Below are 18,997 nucleotides of genomic sequence, written 5' to 3'. Positions count from 1 at the left end.
AGAAAACCTTGATTGGCTTAATGAGAACCTCTATTGTTAGGTGCAGAAAAGGACTCATACCTCTTTGTTAGACTTACGCTGCTTTAAAATACTTTGTTTCTCTGAAGAGCTGTTTTCAGAAGCACTGCTCCGGTTCAGCGTCTCATCTCAGAGGCATCGCTCTTTGTTTTTGAGGCCTCTCTCTGCTGTGATCCAGCATGAGGCCACTTCCACCCACCTGAGCCATTTGTTCTCTCCATCCACCAACCTGGATGACTAACGCTCGCTGTAGAAGACAGAAAAGCTCTGGAGCGATGCGGCCCACACAGCACACGCACGCACGCTCTTCACCGGCCAGAGTGGGCCTGCAGAAGGAGGTGGCTGCAGAAGAGAATACGATGAATACATCAGTATAATGAAATAAATGAAACGCAGTGGATCGACTTATTTGTACATAGAATTGGATTTGTGATACTGAGCAAATGAGGGGGCTTAAGCGGATTTTTACATCGGCTTGTGATTAAATTCTGCTGCACTCTGCCTCGACATAATTCTGCAAAATTTGAGTAAACAGCCCTATTTGTGCTGAGGATTAGTTTCATTGCAGAATGTGCACGGCGATTATGTTAATTTCCCATCCTAAGCTTGCTAACAAAGTGCAAAGTCAGTTCAATTGACAGAGTCATGACACTGTTCCACCATCACGTCAAAAAGAGCTGACGCCATTCGCTGCGACTTCCCGAGAAATGCCAAGACAATCAAAGGAAGTCCCGAGCATTTTCACTTATTCTAGCAACTCTGGTGTTATTTTGGAAATGCCAATCCCTCTGGCATTTCCAGGAAAGCTTCGGACCTGACGGCTTGTTTTGTGTGTAAATCTGCCCGTTTGCACCAAAGAGGCATTTTCTGGCATGTGTGCATCTTTTCGAGGCGGCTGCTGCCAGGATGGAGGAAGGAAGAGCTCGTTATCTGGGGCATGTTGGCGTGAACATGCGGTATCCTCACTTGCTCAGCAGAGACCTGTCAGAGGGGGGGGTCATCGGGGCAGCAGAACACACAGAAAGACACAAAACAGGAAATATAAATGTCTCCCTTTGATTTGAGAGGGTTTTAACTGAATGTGATCCTCTGCACCTGTTATTGTTGTCACATTAAACCACATGGGATCGGCCTGAAGTTACTGGTTGGACATTTTTGTGCACGGTCACAGGACGTGTGTGACGTCAACGACACAGAATTCATTAGAGGATAAAGAATGAACAGGAAGCGGTGATTTTAATTTCACAATAGTTTCTTAATGATCTGAAACTGCTACTTAGCCTTTTTCTTTTTTTTTAGCTAAAGCAACACATACTGGACCTATCCTACAGTATCCTACATTTCCCACAATGCAACTCAATATCAGTTGTGTGTTAAACCGTCCACATCTAAAATCTAACATCTTTCAATCTCCACACAGCTTGTGATTCTAATGACATTTGTAGGAACCAATCCCAAGTTGAAATAAGTCTCATGGTGTCAAAGTTGCCTCCAGGCCCAAGAGTTCATCAGACCGATGTTTCCAGAGGCGGAGCAGCAGTAACCATGACTGATAAAGACATGTTGAGTAAAAACAGTGGTGTCTCCTTTAAATAACAACAGCACATGGAACCACTAGAGGGCGAAAGCAGACTAAACTTCAGAGATACAGTGTCTATGGTGTAAAACTTGTCTCACGTCAGCTGCAGCTTGTCTGGTCTGTGCATCACAGCTGTAAACAGCCTGGTGCTATAAGCAGGTGCAGTACCTTCCCCTCACCTCTGTGGGGAACTCACCTGAGGGGCAGAAGCAAATTACTCACTTGAATCAATTAGTTGCTACAACAGAAAATTAACGTTACTGAGCTTTTAGCACAGTTGTTGGTTGATCAAGCAAGAAATGGTATTTTTTGGTTGTAGCTTCTCAAATTTGAGAAGCTACAACCGCTTTACATCATTGTGAATGGACTGTCTTTGGGTTTTCCACTGTTAGACAAATAAAACAGGATTCCTCCAGGATGTGTCCTTGGGTTCAGCTTCTTTAACATATATATTTTCTTCTGTTTCATACAGCTGTTTATTATTAGAATAGTGAGGTTAATCGATAATGTCTCAGTTAGCATACAGTTAAAGGACTGTGGACTCAAGCTTAATGTCAAAGGGGGAGAATATTCAGTCAGGAGCTAATAACGTGGACTTGTTTTAGTCAGTATCTGCTGAACCTCGAAGTTCACAGTCTCGTTGCCCTTTAAACTCACGTAGTCTTTTCAGAGCCAACAACTTATAACACTATACAGACAGGCAGGGTTTTATGTGTTTCACTGCCCCCCGCTGGTGGAAATTCAATCATGGGAATATTTTGGCTTCATTTCTGGATTGCTGAAGGAAGTTTTTATACGGTCTATGGACACTGCTGTTAAATAAACAGAAGTCAACTTTATTGTCATTTCTGCCATACGTACAGGACACAGACGGGATTGAAATGTTGTTTACTCTCTGATCCCCGGTGTGAACTTATAAGTAGACAGAACATATAAGTACGCAACATAATAAGTACTCAAAACGTAGTACACAGTATACGACATAGTATGCAGTCATAAGGCACACGGTGGATATGTGAGTGCAAAAATACTTAATGGGAAGTAACGTAATGTAGTAAATAGCAGTTAAAGACAGCAGTAGTTGTAGTATGATATAGACTTTCAAGTATTAATAGTATCGTGCTCAAAACTCTGAATTAAACATAAAATTGATTTTTATATAAAAAAATATTCGGGCTTACTTAATTCTAGAGAATTCTGGAAGTAATTGGATCATTTCTTCTTATCACTGGCTGGTGAAAAGTCTTTTATAGATTTTCTTTTCAAACAGAGCTGTTGTTTATCTCCCTCCATCCCTCTGCAGTGAGGAGGTGTAGCTGGATGCAGGAGGGCTCTCTGTCAGTGTGGGTAGGAGGGCACTGATGATGCTGGAGGGGGTTTTAATATCCGAGAACTCAAACCCTCTTCTTCATCATCGTCTTCATCATGTGAACTGGAGGAGAACTGCTCCACCAGCTTCTTCCCCGTCCAGGCTCCTCCTCACCTCCTGCTGCCCGGGACCTGAACACATTGTCGGTGTCAGGTGAACCGGCGGCTCCTCGCTCACTCTCCACCGGTGGGGTTGTTTTTGTGAAACCCGGTGAAACGACTTGAAATGACTCTGAGCTGTGATCCGTCTCTCAGCGTGTGTTCGAGTCCCGAGGTTTTGTTTCCTCAGTGGGTTTAATGTTCGTGATTTTCTGCTGATCCTGGAGCAGCGACGCGTCTGAAGCGACACATGGACCCGCAGGAACAGCCCATGTTACACGTGAGTTCCTTTTAAGTTGAGAAACAGCCATGTTTTTTATTCATTTAACAGTTTGTAAAAGTTCGTGCGTTGAAGAAACAGGTCAACTTCTCGTCACGTGTCCACTTGTCCTCTCCTCCCATTGGCTACGACGATATTTAAATTAAGGACGCAATGTCACTGAAGGTTTTAGTCTTACCTTTCGATTTTAATCAAAAATGGCGTCACAGTAAATAATCTTTGAATGCTAACAGACTCAGTTTGGTGCGAAGGTTATCGATAAGCTTATTGATAAATATTATCGACAACCTTTATCAGTCATTAGGTTACAAAGACTTAAACTATTATTGGGCCTATTTGATGTTTATAGAATTCAATTAAAAATAGTAATTTGTTTATAAAAACTTATTTCGTATTAGTTTTTTTGTTGTTAATGTTGTTAGCATCAATTGTAAATGATATTTTTTAAGAATGTCTTTTACTTACAGATTGTAACTGCGATTTTAATCTGTGATTGTTGCACTTTTACCCTCAGCACCAAACTGCGGTTTTAACGTTTTTAACTGCTTTTTAAGTGTAACTCAGTATAATTACTGTTGCACCTCAAACCACAGAAACTGCTATTTTAATTGTAATATATTGTCTTTCATCTGTTTGTCTGATTCTATGTTGTCATGGTGATTATCAGTGTTTGATTTATAAAGACTTATTTAAATGTTTGGCCTATTTGAGTTGAATCTTTCCCTTGTCAAATCTAAATGCTGTTAATGTGTAAACATGATTTAAACTTCATATATATATACTGTCATGTAGTTGAAAAAATAACGATCTATATATGATCAGATGTCTTAAAGGAAAAATCCCAATCTATAAATGAGCTGTCACAAACACGGTGTTGTGAAAGGATCAATATTGACGTGACCCAAATTGTACTTGAGTGAAGTCTTTGAGTAAATGTCCTTAGTTGCTTTCCATTGTTGCTGCAGTCTGTGAAATGATCGGGTCCCACAAGACGTTCTGACGTCCTTCGGTAAAATATGACACGATGGATGCTGCGATGTCTTTGTCATGCAGAAAAGTTCAACTTGTATACTACGATTTCTTAATAGTTCCTCCAGACCCTCGGAGCTCAAACTGCTCTACATGACCAGCTCCTCTCTCTCACTCTCTCTCTCCCCCTCCCTCTCTACATGCATGATTAACATGTCCCGGGGGAGCGAGACGGAATAAAGCTCACATTTGAAATGCATTTCTGTTTTTCCCGTTGCTCCTAGCAACGCGCGCTGTGTGAGCACTAGAGCTGAGTGCATCTCTTTTCCAGCCCCTCTTCGTATCAGCTTGCATATTAAAGACCACCCACACAATTACCGTCATTTTATGACACCTGTCATAATATAGCACTTCAAATAAAACACTGAAAGTTATACTTGACTAACTGAAGTAACAGTGAGGCTCCGGTTCTGTGTTTAAAGGACAGCTTACTTTGTTTCAGGTCTGTATTAAAGCAGAATTCCCACATGCCTTCATGTACTTTACAACATTTTAGGCGGCTGTAAAAATCTGCAGTCCTCCTTCCCAGAGTGCATTTAAAAGTTTAGGTGAAAATAGTATTAGCTTTCAGCAGTAAAACAGTTAAACAGTATAACTGCCCATCTACCATAGTTTGTCATTTTAGACTGAAATTCCCTGTTTGAGTTTAAGGACCAAAAGTAATTATTGTCTATAATCTGCAGTTTTATTGTTTTTGACCTAAACAATGTCATGAAATCATAACAAACTGAACATAAGAATATGCAATTTGCAATTATTTAAAAACTGGGAAAACTACTGTTGATAGACTAATCGATGAATTGACTGACAGTTGCAGCTCTAAATGAGTTCGGATAGTTTTCATGCGAACTCAGCGACTGTGACAGTTTCTTCATTTGCAGCATTAGTTCATCTGCTCTGTTTCTTAGCCTTAAAATTTTATTATCTTTAGGTTTTGGACTGTGGTTTGAAGACGTGGACTCTTAGGAGACTGTGATTTTATTATATTTTCTGACATTTTAAAGGCCCAATAATTAAATTGAGAATTAAAGTAATCATCGCTGGAAGATAAAAACATGACTTTGCTGTCTCATCCTGCTAAAGCTGAACATAGCATAATTTCTGCTGAACTTCAATACTGAATAAATACGGTCATCTGTTAAATTGGAAACAACCGCCTGTGTAAACCAATGTACATATGAACATGGAGGTTTTAACACTTTCCCTATCTGTCTCTTTATTTTGTTCTCTGAAGTCTCAAGGCAAAGGAGCTCGAAGGAAAGGTCGATTCAAAGGTTCGGACGGCAGCACCTCCTCTGACACCACAACCAACAGCCTTGTTCGCCAGGTAAGGACGACACTTCCCTTAAAACTTAAAGGCTTAACTTAAGTGGCTTCGAGGTTAATTGCAATGTCTCCGGTTCAAATTCACTGAGGATTCTCTCAGTCGTTCTCATCACTTTCAGCTCTCTGATAAATTATAGGAAACAAAGGTTTGAATTTAGCCTTTTACAAAGATAAATGGTGCCATACACGAAGGTACGGTACGGCCTATAGGGACAGAGCTCTGTTTGTACAAGGAGGATGTCTCTGATCATATTGGGAACTGTACAAGAATACCACAGGGAGTAATTAAATTTCATGGCTAATGTTCCGTCATGTAGGAATTTAACGTGTGAGTATGTGTGTGTGTGTGTGTGTGTGGGTGTAAGCCCCTGACAGTGAATGCAAACTGGCAGAAGAGCCCACCGTCAGTAATCATCATCCATCAGGGATGAGATGTGCATTGCACTGAAAGCTCTGTGTAAACACGGCTGGGTACAGTATGTTAAGTGGAGGCCTTTCCCCCTGAGCTGCAACCTGCGACACAGTGGCCTGTTATAAAGCAGACGCTGCGAGACACACACACACACACACACACACACGCACACACACTCGACGCGTCTGGTCTTTGTTGTTGAGCAGACCTGCGAGGGGACAGGATGGGCTGGGTTAAGGATGCGAGCCCCTGCCTAAATGTTTCTCCCTTTTTTGGAGGAGGCACAGATCTCCTCGTCTTTGGCACGGCTGCGGCCGGCAGGGAAACGTGAAGCCGGAGGAGATCGGAGCCTCCTGGCCGGCTGCCGGCTTCCTCTCCAGGTCACTGAGAACTTCTGAATGAGCTGCTATCGTCAGTGTTACAGCTCAGTGAGAAATTGCCAGATTCTTACCGCCGCCCTTGAGAGTTCGTGCCCCTTCCCACAGTCCTCTCCCCAAATGAGGAGTTCCCCCTTCAAGTCTGAGTCATGGCAGATAAACTCAATTAGTCGGAGCACAGTGAGCGTCTATCTTCAACGTTAACAGAAAGGAGAGGCAGTTCAGGCAGGAGGCGGTGGCGGGATGTGGGGACGGTGGAGGAGTGATGTGTCTCAGGGTCAGCCAGGCCCTCACATGCCGAGCAGGAATATCCTCTTTTAGATGTTTGCCGCAAGAGGGCCCCAGAAATAGCCGACCTTCCAGTAACTTCTCTTCTGTTTGCATGATAATGTAAATACTCTTTTTCAACGGTGTCATCATAACAGCACTTTGAACGTGACCTTATTTTCTTCGTGCTTGTGCTCCATCATAGTGCCGGTGATTATTTGCAGTTCTCACAGAGGAATGAGAGTTCAGAATGTAAGACACTGTGCCGGGAAGCTGCATGTGTGTGGTTATCTCACGGCCGATTCATCAGCCTGTCATTTGCCTCGCAGATTTAATCTTTGAGTTATAATATTTTCTCATCGCCATCAACATTCAGAGATGCTCCCACAGAACGGCTGCACAGGATTTAAGAGGCAGAATTTTTCTTTTGCTCTACCTCCTGTTTTCACAGTGTTTCCTGTAGGCGTCTCAGGCTGGTCGAGGGTCGCCGCGTGATCGATCCACCGCAGCTACGAGGGTCATAATCACGACTTTCCAGTAACTAGTATATACAGCTCCTGAAAAACAGAATTACTCATGTTCCAGCAGATAGAGCGAGCAGAGGGCAGACAGCGAGTAGGTTGAGGGAGAAAGGATGAGAGACGTTCCCTGTGGCCGTGGCCTCATGCCCAGGGGGCCTGTGGAGGAGGCTGGGAAGGTTGGAGGTCCAGGCCAGACCGGACCACTCAGCCGTGGGAGTAGCTGGTTTAGCCGGAGCTGAGCTCTCCATTGAGAAGGAACAAGGGCAGAACTGTCAGAGATTTGTTATAAAACATCAGGTGGATGGTTTATTTTTATTCATCTGGAGGTGGTCTGGTTCTGCAGCGTCGGGGAAGATGGCAGCTCATTGTGTGCTTTGTGTTTGTCTGTTACTCAACATGTGGAGAGGTTATAAATACTTAAGATAAGTGCAAACCGATGATAACGATCAGGTATTGTTTGCTTTTCGTGAATTCTTTTCCAATGGGGTAGAAAAACGGACTTTTCAGCATGAACGCGATGACGACCAATATGTGCGTTTGTCCGCCTCGTGATTAGTGAAGGAATATTTCAATATTTACGAGAAAAATCCCATGTGACGTACAAGTAAAGATCGACAGCACTCTCGTGTTTCTACTATAGACTTTATATAAAGATGGACGACATGACAGCTCCTCAAAAGTGAAGCCTAAACACCTTGATCGCCCTCTGGTGGTTGGCTGAATAGCTCATAAGCCCCCGCTTCCTCCATGTGAGTGGATGGGACACAAATATAAAGTCAAAGTTATGTTGAATAATTTTCTTCTCAAAGATGGTCTCTGTCTTTTAGTTAGTTCTTATCACAAGATTGCAAGACTTTATACCTTTTAAATGAGAGCAGCCATTTCCCTGTTTCTCTTTTTTTCCTGCTCAGCAAATTAGCTGCGAGTCGAGCTTCATATTCAGTATGTGGATATTAGAGTTATATCGGTCTTCTCATCTGACTTCAAACCAAAGCCAAAGACTCTGAGCAGCCATCTGTGTTTTTCACTGGAACTCCATACAGAGCCTGGAGTGCTTTTATTTTCTGCTCCCTTTGTAAACTCAGAGCTGCCCATAGGTGTAAATGTCACTGTGCAGACTGGCACTGTGTTTAGAGAGTCTGCTTCTGCCTCTAATGCATCCTGGGAAACAATCCAGTCCCCAATGACCCTGAATAATAACAAACTTTCTTTATATAGCGCTCCTATAAAAACAGGGTTAACAAAGTGGTTTACAGAGAGTGAGAAACAAAGCTCAGACCCCCAAAAAAACCAGGATTAAACACACGAGGAAGGATTGTTTAAAAGAGAGTAAACGTTTGATCTAAGTAGTGGATTAAATAAAGAAAGATTCCAAAAATCTGTGCAAACGTCAGATCACCTCTTTTTTTTATGGTGAGGCTTAGAAACGGTCTGATGGTGTCAGTTTCCCTTCTGGCTGTTGAGAGAGATTGGATCCAAAGATGTCGTTATAGACACCAGGCGAGGATGGTCTGCAAATCTCAAATTCATCTCTGTTAATGACAATTTACGTGTAGCCACATATTCTATAGTTTAATTAACAACAAATCACATGAGACTAAAAAATGTCTCCCAATACTTTTTGAACTCTTTACTTCAGTGAGATGAACTCAGGACCAAGTCTCTTAATTTCTCCTTTACATGTAGATCTTATAATAATAATGAAACCCAAGGATACTCTACATATGTCAATAAACATTAGTAAGAGTTAACTGAGGTGATCAGCTGGTGTTTGAGTAGTTTTTTGAAGATGTCCATAGTTTTTTTTTGAAGGGTTGATGAGAATTATTTTCATCTATGAATGTACACCCAGTGCTCTTGTGTGTATTTCCCAGCAGCAGGATAGTGTATAGTTTATTTGTATAGAGCTTCATTAACAATGCTCAAAGAAGGTTACAAAAAGAAATAAAAAGAAAGCAGATCAAAGCGAATAACTATAAATATAAAGTAATCACACATTGGAAAATAGTAAAGTAAAAACAAAACTCAGTCTTGAAAACCATGGCAGCTGCGTGTTCCCTGACTTTACATTTATATACGTCTCATATATATTTAGAAATAGATTCAGTGAGAAAGCAGCTCCTGGGCTCAGGGGAGAATAAGTTGAGCTGACTGGTGCTGTACTGGTAATCCACTGCAACAACAACGACCTGAACTACACTAAATCGAACTGAGATTTGTGTAACTGGGAGCGTTATGTCATAATTAACCTCCTGCTGCGCACCACGCTTATGTAAATGGCTGCACCAGGCTTCCCACTTCAGCCGCCTCCTCCTGCCTCTTTCACCTCAATCTCTGCAGAACCGTGTCTCTTGACGTCTCCCGCTGCAGCAGAACTGCTGCCAGAGCCTCAGTGTCTGCTCTGTCTGTACATTCAGGCTGGAGGAAAAGGAGTTGGTGATGAAAGGCTGTCTGACAGGGGGTGCGGTGGGGCCAGGAAACCCCTTAACTGCCTCCCTTCGACTAAATGTAGAGAAGGGGGGGAGGTAGAGACTTCACAACTGACTCTGGTAACTATCAGATCTGGCAGATTTATCATGCAGCATTTACCAGTCACATACAGGACTAGAGTGGCACTGGTGTGTGTGCCAGTGGAGACCTTGGAGAGGTGGAGTGTAACATCAACCCTGCAGACCTTCGTCTGAACTTTGAGCAACATGTGTCACAGTTTTCCAATAGTGCCTGTTTCCACAGAACCATATGTAGTTTCTGGCAGAAAACCACAGTAATGATTGCTGTGGTTAAATACTGCACTTATATAAAAATATGGACTGAAGAGAAGGCAGATGTAGAACTGCTGCTCAGGCAGTCCTCTCAATGGCAAAAGACTGCCACCTAGTGGAAAAAAGCAAGATCTCAACATTCATCATTTGTGAACCACCTTTGCAGGGAGGCTCCATAAATAGGGGTTTTAAAATAAGTAATAATCAAAGAAGAAGCAATAAAGACAGACAAGTCAAGTTTATTTATAAAGCACATTTAAAAGTAACCGTAGTTGACCAATGTGCTTTCGACTAACAGAAGACACAATGGGAAATGCATTAAAATAATATAATAAAATAGACTAAAACACAGTGAGGTATAAAACATCATTGATTTGTAAAATGTTTTGAAGTGTTTGTCATTCTTTTAACCTTAAAAGAAATAATAATGTGACATTTATTTAGATAATTGTTGATGTTAAATGATATGGAAACTATTATCTTTTTTCCATGTTTCCCAGCCCTAACTTGTCTGGACATAATGGATCTGATATGTAATAGGTGGATATGGGAGGCTGAATCGATGGAAGTGTTTTTCTCCGAGTACTAGAACAAGGGCAACAAAAATCCGGCTGCAGTAGCTTTATTTAGTTTGTCTTATTCTTTGTGATCACGATGAAGAATGTGCGACCTGCAGCTATTGACATTTAAATCCACACGGAGGGGATTTAAATAAAGAGCAAATTAAAAAAGGAGAAAAGCTACATTTACAGTGTTCACGGTAATCTGAGGGTTTCAGACACTTCAGCAGAATTAGCTTTGCATTAACAGTGACCTGATTTCAACTCTCTCCTCCTCCACACTCGCTCCATCCTGCAGAGCACAGGCATAATTTATCTGGCACCGTGTCGCTGCACTACCCCCCCTAGTGGACAAGGTCACTGCTTCCCTGCTGCTATTATAGGGGATGACATTCTTCTGTTTAATGTCCATAAAGATGCTCTATAACACATCATGTTGGGCTATGAAGATGGATGCAGCATGTTAACATTGTTCTTGTCCTTTTCCGAACCACTGATGTGAAGAAAAGATGACATTTAGTGACCATCACTCATGATTTAGCTTGTGACCGGAGTTTGTAGCTCGTGCATGACGTGAAATTAATGAGAGTTACGCTGCTGGAAGTTTTATGGAGTTACGTCACTTCTTACCATAAAGTAATGTAATAAATTTTAACCATTAAAATAAAAAGCCTTGATGTCAATTTCCTCAAATGTTCAAGGTGACATCTTCAAAGTCATTGTTTGTATTTTAATCGTAAGATGGATTTATTCAATGTGATATCTGAAGAATGCCTTGAGGGAATTTCTCCAAATTTGGTACAAATATTCACTCGGACTCAATGATGAAGTGATTCGATTTTGGTGGTCAAAGGTCAAAGGTCAAGGTCACGGTGACCTCACAAAGCCCTTTTTCTGCCTTGTGAAGTTGATATCTCTGGAACGCCGACAAGGAATCCTTTCACATTTGGTACAAACATTAACTTGGAATCAAGGATTAAATTACTTTTGTCTCAAGTCTGCCTTCAGGGAATATCCAGTCGTCACTTGGACTCATTGATTTAACTGATTAGATTTCAGTGTGATCTCATATGAGTCTAGAATAAAAAGGACGCAGAGTGAAACTGCACCAGTTGGCGGAGGCATACAACCCCAGGGGCTGTAATTCTAGTTTGAATAAACAACCTGAAATGTAGATTGAAAGGTGAATCCAGGAGAAAATCTAACGAACCAGAATTAAACAGGCAGTGTTTTAGTTCCTCTGCAGCGTTATTCATGGCGTCGGCAGCGGCTGAGTGATGATTACTCCTCAAAGAGCGGCAGGCGCTGACACATCGCCTGATAGATAGGATTCCTCTGTCACTGCGAGGTGCACGGCTCTCTGTTCCTAATGACGTCCCTCCATCATAAAGGACACGTGTCAGCCTGTGAAATATTGGCACTAAACTAAGAAGCTTCAATGCTGATGAATGACAATGTCAGGTTTATGTTGAGCTGAGCGTCTGTCAGAGCCGAGCAGGGGATCTATAGATACTGGTGCTACTATACTGTCACGAGCACGAAGCTTTACAGCCGGATACACACCTTCTGCACAGGGTCACTTCTGTATACACCCGAGTAACAATATGATCTGTGGACTTAATACTGCAGCACTTTGTCAGGATGGGGAAAATAAAGAGATCCTATCACATACTAATAAACAGTCTTATTAATATTACATCATCATTTAAAAAATATTTTGAATTGTTCAATTCATTGCAAGGAAGAATGGTATGATTTTTCGTCACTGAAATTGATCTTTCCTTGTTTCCAGGTGAAACACTGATGGTCTTGCTGTGTGTATGAATATTATCCCTGCAACTGTCCACCACATGTGTATCTGTCATTGAACACTGACACGTGGATTTGCATTTATGTGTGTGTGTGTGTGTGTGGGCATTTCTGGCTGACGCAGCAGTTACGACCCATCAGTGCCGCTGTGTGTCAGTCTGGATTCAATCACCTGAGCGCAGTGGGGAAGGGTGAGAACTGTGACGGGAAGGAAGAGGGAGACAATCACGCCGGCTCTGCGTTCATGCACGGCGCTGTGGTATGACTAGTGCGAGCGAACGAGCGAGCGAGTGGCTTCCCTCTGCACCACGGGCACACACACACTCTTTCTCTGTGTGTGTGTGTGTGTGTGACATGAGGACAGTCTCTTCAGCAACCGGTCGCTGTGTCAGCCCCTGTCCGAACCCCTCGCACAGAGAGAAAGTATGAAGGTTAATGCAATGCAAATGAGGAGCGGTGCACATAAAGAATTTAAGGAAAAGAGAAGAAGCAGTCAAATCCGAGAGGAAAAAAAGGGGGGAGGGAGGGGAGGCAGGAAGACGGCCAGAGTGTGTATATAAATTCTAAAGCAGACCGAACCTTGGATAAGACGAGAGGGAAGAGGTGGGAAGTACGGAGGCAACGCCCTCCATTAGGAAGCGAGGGACAGCGGTCAGTAAAGGACACTCTCGGCTCCACCTCCTCCCCGTGCTGACAAGGAACTTGTGTGTGTGATGATGAGTGGCTCTAAATCCACCAGCAGCTGAACCAGCGTGCCAGCCTGCAACTGTATGTCTCTGCCACGGCACAGCGGCACTGCAGAGGATTTGGCAGCCCGGAGGATCAGCTGGAGCGCTTACAGATTTTGGGGCTGGGGTGAACGGCCGGCGGAGACGTGCACCTTGCCGTCAGCTCGTGGAGATGGGCAGAAGATGATGATGATGATGAGGAGGAAGCGGTGTCAGAATCCGACTTTGTGAATCCTGAGAGTTTCTGAGCCCGGGGACTGGTTGGAGGGGGTGGGGGTGGGGGGTCGGGAAACGCCAGTCCTCTGCTCCCTCGTCCACCAACGGTCTCCTGCGTCCTCATCCTCACCTTTTGCGTCTCCTGGTGGCCCGCAGACGCCCCGCGGGCCAAGTGCGCGGGCATGGACCGAGGCTGAGCGGATGCTGCTGCCTGACAGGGAGTCTGTGAGACGGCGGTCCGCTCCTCCCCGCCCGGGTCCCCTTCATGCCGTGCTGTGGGCTGGGCCATCGCCGGAGAGCACAGCTTCCATATGTGAGTTTGCTGATACATAACAGGGGCCAGATGACGGAGAGTGTGTGTGCGAGAGAGATTAGGAGAAGCTGATGGAGCCAACAGTCGCCAGCATGTGTAGACTAATGTGCTTAATGTGCTTCATGAGGATTGTTTCCTCACGTTGCACCGCATGAATAATTAAGGGCTGATTTATGCAGGTGGCTGCACAACTTTGCTGAAAATACAAATTTTGCTTCAAAGATATGAGGCTCAACAGTCAGTGGACGCCCGCCAGCTTCCTCCCTCAGTGATAATCACTGTTCGCTGCTTCATCTCATCACGGAAAAGCCGTCCTGGATGTTTTTCTGCAGAGCTCCGTTCTCGCCATGCACGCAGACATGATGAATCTTTTATCTCATATTTATTCCAGGGTTTGGACACAGAGCTGTGGTTGGGATGTTTTCGAGTTGTCGCACGCTCTGTTGACAGCTTGACTTTATGGGGCTTTATTTCACGTCTCCTGTTTGTGCTATAGCGTCCGTCAGGAGATGTGTCTCATTCCAATGAGTCGACTGTGGCTGCTCGGCTTAATGAAATGCAGCCAGAGGAAAAAATGTGGTTGTTTATCTCCAGGTTTGACTTCTGAGGCGGGAAAATTTGATGATGTGTGCATTTTTCTCCTCATATTGTCCTTTACATCGTTCAGCTGCATGGTTTCTTCAGACTCTTGTGAAAAGCTCAATTGAAAACAGATTTCCAGCTTCCTAGACTCTCGCTTTCACAGTTCTCCAGCAGAGCAGTGCCAAATACCCCTGCTGTTTTTCCCCCTCGTCCACACAGACACCCAGTACTGCAGATAAATATGTTCCTCTCTAGTTACGTTTTGCCACTAGATGGCCACGCAACACTTTCACACACACAAGCGCACACACACACTCGCACATAAATACATAAACACACAGTTTCCCTGCAGAGAGAAAATGTTGTTTCTTCCTCAAGGTTCAGAAATAAAGTTTTTATGAAGTGTTTTTTTTATTTTAGTCTGAAATGAGTTATGAGGTCGTCCTAGACTCAAGCTCATTGGTCATTTGGACAAAATGTTCTTAGCAGAGTGAGCCAGAGGAGTCAAAGGCCTTGTAACATCCGTCAGAGAGATCCGATCACAAGTGGCCAGCGCTACGCACGCGTGTTCACACCTGGCATTAAAATGCAAAATAACCCGTACGTTATTTTTGTTAGTTAAGCTCAAATTATGTTGTTTTGATCCAGTCTTGAGTTTACAGATGTGTCTGATGTCGCTGTTTGTGTGTCTGTGTGTCGGCATGAGAGAAAGAGGAGTCGGAAGGCGCTGAATGAATCTCGTGCCGCTGCAGTGAAGAAAGATTCAAACGATTTAAGAAATGTGTTGATCAGAGGACTGAGTAGGAGGTCCTTCATATGTGATCCAGGACGCATTCGTGTTCACTCTGCTGAAAGAATGTGGACACATGGGGCCCAGACCTCCTCTGAATGTGGTCTGAAGGGATCAGATCTCTATCCGGTCTGAGCGCGTTCACACCTGTACTCAGAGCTGTCCACTTGTGATCGGATCACAAAAACCACATGTTGATACCAGGTGTGTACGGGACCTGAGATTAACTGAAAGGGATGTTTCAATACAGAAAGTTTGTCTGTGTAATATAGAGTTTGGCTTGGGCCATAATTCCAAAAGAAAACTATCATCGACCCCAATCCGACAGGAATTCCGTTTTTTGGGTCCGAACCCAGCTCCATTAAACAACTGCTGTGAAGAATGTGAAGGTGATATAAGAATGTGCTCCACATTCGGCCAAGAGGAGGCTGCTCTTCTCTGGAAAACCCTCTGAAATGGGACCAAGGCTTGTGGAACCCATCATGACGTATTCTGTCTGGAAATGTGGATCCAGATTCAGAACTGGGTCCAAAAAAACCTAATCGCAGATACAGTGGAGAAGGAAAATGAATAGTAGACGACTGTAGTGTGATTACACAATCTGGTTCTGTGTGACACGCGCTCAGTAGGCTGGATCAACATCGACTGCACAACTGAGTAAGCTTTAATTTAACTGATGAGTGGATTAGTGCAGAAGCAGCTGTTGATACTCCACACCGGGACCATGTGTAAGGTGCCTGCACAAAAACAAACCATTCATTTCAATGGAGTTGTGTTTAATTACCGTGCAGCAAACTCGGCATGTTGATATTAATATAATGAGTTCGCTCACAAACAGCTTTTTGGCAGAGGTCCGGTATCCGTAGCCAGCGCTGACCTTGAGAGGACCCCGGCTGCCGTGACACGCCACCCTCTCTGTGACAGTCCTCTCACATGTTTCCAATATGGAGAACCAAACCGCCGTTTTACGTCTGAAATGGGGCGGAACACAATTCCGCTCTGGATGGAATGTGGAGCACGGAGACCCAGCCGGATGGGACTCCGTCTGACAGACTGAGTAGCCAGTCCCAGACAATCCTCACGGAAACTTGGCTAATTGAAGACAGCAGGCCCGACTCTGTTCCCCCGCTTTGTTTTCTAGGCTTTCCTGCTCGCTGTGGTGGAGGAGCAGCAGCCGGGACTCAGATCAAAGGCAGATCAGAGAAGTCTGTCAAGTGAAACATCAGAAATACACAGACATTTTATTACTTTTATTCTAATTTTAGCTTTTGGGGGAATATTGCACATGATGCAGTACTATACACCTTCTTTAATCAGTAATGTTTTACAGATGGCTTTTAAATATGTAGTTTTATGATCAAGTTATTTTTGTTTACATTTAAACAGATTAGCTCTGCACAGCTAGTATAATTCTTGGCCTTAATTAAAATAAAATAAAAACAGCGTTAGATCATAGACTGTATATAAAGATGGCCGACATGACTGCTCCCCTAATTTGAGGCCAAGCAGTCTCCATTGCCCCCTGGTGGCTGGCTGCAATATAGGTCATAAACCCCATCTCCTCCATGTTAGTGAACGGTGTCTAAGTACAACTGAAATAAATGGTAGTTCTTCGTTCAATTGGTTGTGTGTGTTTATAGTCCTCAATAGTCAGTAGGTCATAAATTACTAATTAAAACACTGCATGTCATGATGATTTTGCCAGATTAATCTTAAAGGGATAAGTTCCTTCTGAGGGGAACTCAAATGTCTGTATTAACTTTCTTGGCGATCCTACTATTAAGACTTTTCAGTCAACCACAAACCAACACCAGCAGAACTCATATGTTTGTCTGTGATATTTTGCGTTGTGCTTAAATAACCACACAAAGAATGAGAAATGTGCAAATATCGTTGCATTACACAGAAGACGGTATCTTCTTCTCAGAAACTACTGCACTGTGTGTGCGAGTGGTGAGCTAATCTCCCATGACAAAAGTTTGACCTGGAATTCCCAGTTTTCCGATGCGTTGGGATGAACGCCCAGGGAGCAGTGTCGGGCCAGCGCGGTGCAGACTGGAGCAGGGTTTCCTTGGCAGTAGCCGTGCGTTCTTTCACATTTTCAGAGAATATGGAAATGTCCGGAAACTGAGCAGCTAATTGGCCACAGAGGCCCAGAGGAATGTCTCGGATCTAGGTGGATTTTTTACTGGTTTTACATAATCTATCACCTCACCCAGGGACTGGAAAGTGTGATATGCATCTGTGGAGGGCTGTATCCAGTGTAGCTCCACTCCAGCCTGGAAACACTGATGTCAGTGAGCGTGTGCGGCTGTGACCGTGGTTCAGGTCCTGCTGCAGTCTTGAGTTTTAAAACTCTCACTGGTCTGGAAATGGTGAAGTCATGGGGAGTAAGATGCAGCTCACTCCCTATAAAATACACAGTATTATGTGGAGGGTGATGGATGAGGGTATTTCATTATGTAATGTCACATTGAGATAAATCAGTATATTATAGTGGATTAGATTTCTGCTTGTAAGGATATTTAAAAATGCTCTTTTGGTAAAAAAGAAAAAGTGAAGCCAAAGCGGTTCCATCCCCACCTGGTGGCTGGCTACAGTATAGGTCGTAAATCCTGCCTCCTCCATGTTAGTGGATGGGACATGGACAAAATTAGAAAGTCAAAGTTTCAAATACAGATCATTTTTTTGTAAAATGGTTTCTGTCATCACATTGCTGTAGGTTCAACTGCTTGTTATTTTGATAAGTTTGGGTTTATCAGTTATTTGATGCTATAAAAATGTCATGATTGACAGCTGAGTGCGTGTATTGACGAGTAAAGACTTGATACTGCTGCTTCATCCCCGGATCACTTCTGTGCAGACTCTTCATCTAGATGCACAAGATGGCAGCGTTCGTATCCAGAATATTATTAAGAATGTTGGGAGCAAGTTGAGCAACTGACTCTGACATTTGCGATGTCACATTCAGCCCCTCTGGAGAATATCAGGAGTTAAGTGCATGTCTGACAGCAGCTTTGTTGACTGAGTTTAAGGAATGAAATTATTAGTCATAGAGGCTCGGTGTTGACTGTTAAAGAACCTCAGGGACCTTTTGCAGTGATGGTCTGTAGGGAACCTGATTTTTCTTAGTAATTCTTTTCGTATTATTCGTATTTTTTTATGTTTTCAAATGTGTATTTGCTTTGTATTTCCTCTCGATTAAAACCAGTTTTTAAGAGTTTAAGGTTCAGATTGATAACGCCTCATGTTTGCTTAAAGTCATCCTCTTCCTCAGCTTTATTTTTCGCCGTCTCTCATTTACCTTGTGGTGACTGTATTGGTGTCACTTCATTCTCTGTATAAAACCTGCAGAAAAGGACAGAGTCCTGCTTCAGGGAGGTGAAGTAGCTGTGTGCTCAGCTCACGTCCATTAAACTGGCACCTCAGACATCTCGTGCACCCAGGCCAAACCGAGCATCACTTAAAACAGGAGCAGATGTTCTTTAAGGCCAATTAACAGCGGAGAGATGCAGACAACCTTGTGCACCAGAGGGGGTTGGGGGGGCGGCCGGCCCATATGGATACTAGAGACAATTAATTACAGCAACAGACGTTAAAAATGGATCAGGAGCTGTTTAAAGTCTGCCTGTAAAACCATGAACTCTCGGACTCCCACTCGTTTTAATGGCTGGCGCTCTCACTGGCAATATTTACATAAATCACAAAATTGTTATTTATACATTTGTTCAACTACATCTAGCACTTTTAAAATAAGTTAAGGGGAAAAAAACTCTAAGATTAAGATCAAACTGCATACGAGGTACAGAATATAGAATATGAAAGGTACATCTAAAATAAATAAAAAGATGTATCTAATAAGACCACAAAAAATATTCTTTTCTTTTTGAAAGCTGCAACTAGTTTAAATAAATGATTTCTCTGTACAGTGCAACACACAGTCTGTAGTTTCTGCTGCTGC

General features: G+C 43.2%; 1 protein-coding gene across 5 annotated transcripts in view; it reads left to right on the top strand.

Moving 5' to 3' along the window:
• The first annotated feature begins 2,839 nt into the window (after window positions 1-2,839).
• The window catches only part of cacnb2a (calcium channel, voltage-dependent, beta 2a), a 55,902-nt gene continuing 39,744 nt past the window's right edge, over window positions 2,840-18,997 (top strand). For 2 of the 5 annotated variants that reach the window (XM_034572170.1, XM_034572169.1), the window contains exons 1-2: window positions 2,840-3,344; window positions 5,608-5,700. In XM_034572170.1, the coding sequence (XP_034428061.1) occupies window positions 3,315-3,344; window positions 5,608-5,700 (123 nt within the window). In that variant the 5' untranslated portion in view covers window positions 2,840-3,314. Of the gene's footprint in view, window positions 3,345-5,607; window positions 5,701-12,964; window positions 13,665-18,997 lie in introns of those variants that run through there. The other 3 variants (XM_034572162.1, XM_034572168.1, XM_034572165.1) reach the window with 3 other exon arrangements.

This window comes from Hippoglossus hippoglossus, chromosome 20 (assembly GCF_009819705.1).
Source record: "Hippoglossus hippoglossus isolate fHipHip1 chromosome 20, fHipHip1.pri, whole genome shotgun sequence".
Taxonomy (NCBI): Eukaryota; Metazoa; Chordata; class Actinopteri; order Pleuronectiformes; family Pleuronectidae; genus Hippoglossus; species Hippoglossus hippoglossus.
The sequence above is the reverse complement of the archived record's forward strand: the minus strand, read 5'-3'. Positions and strand labels throughout refer to the sequence as shown.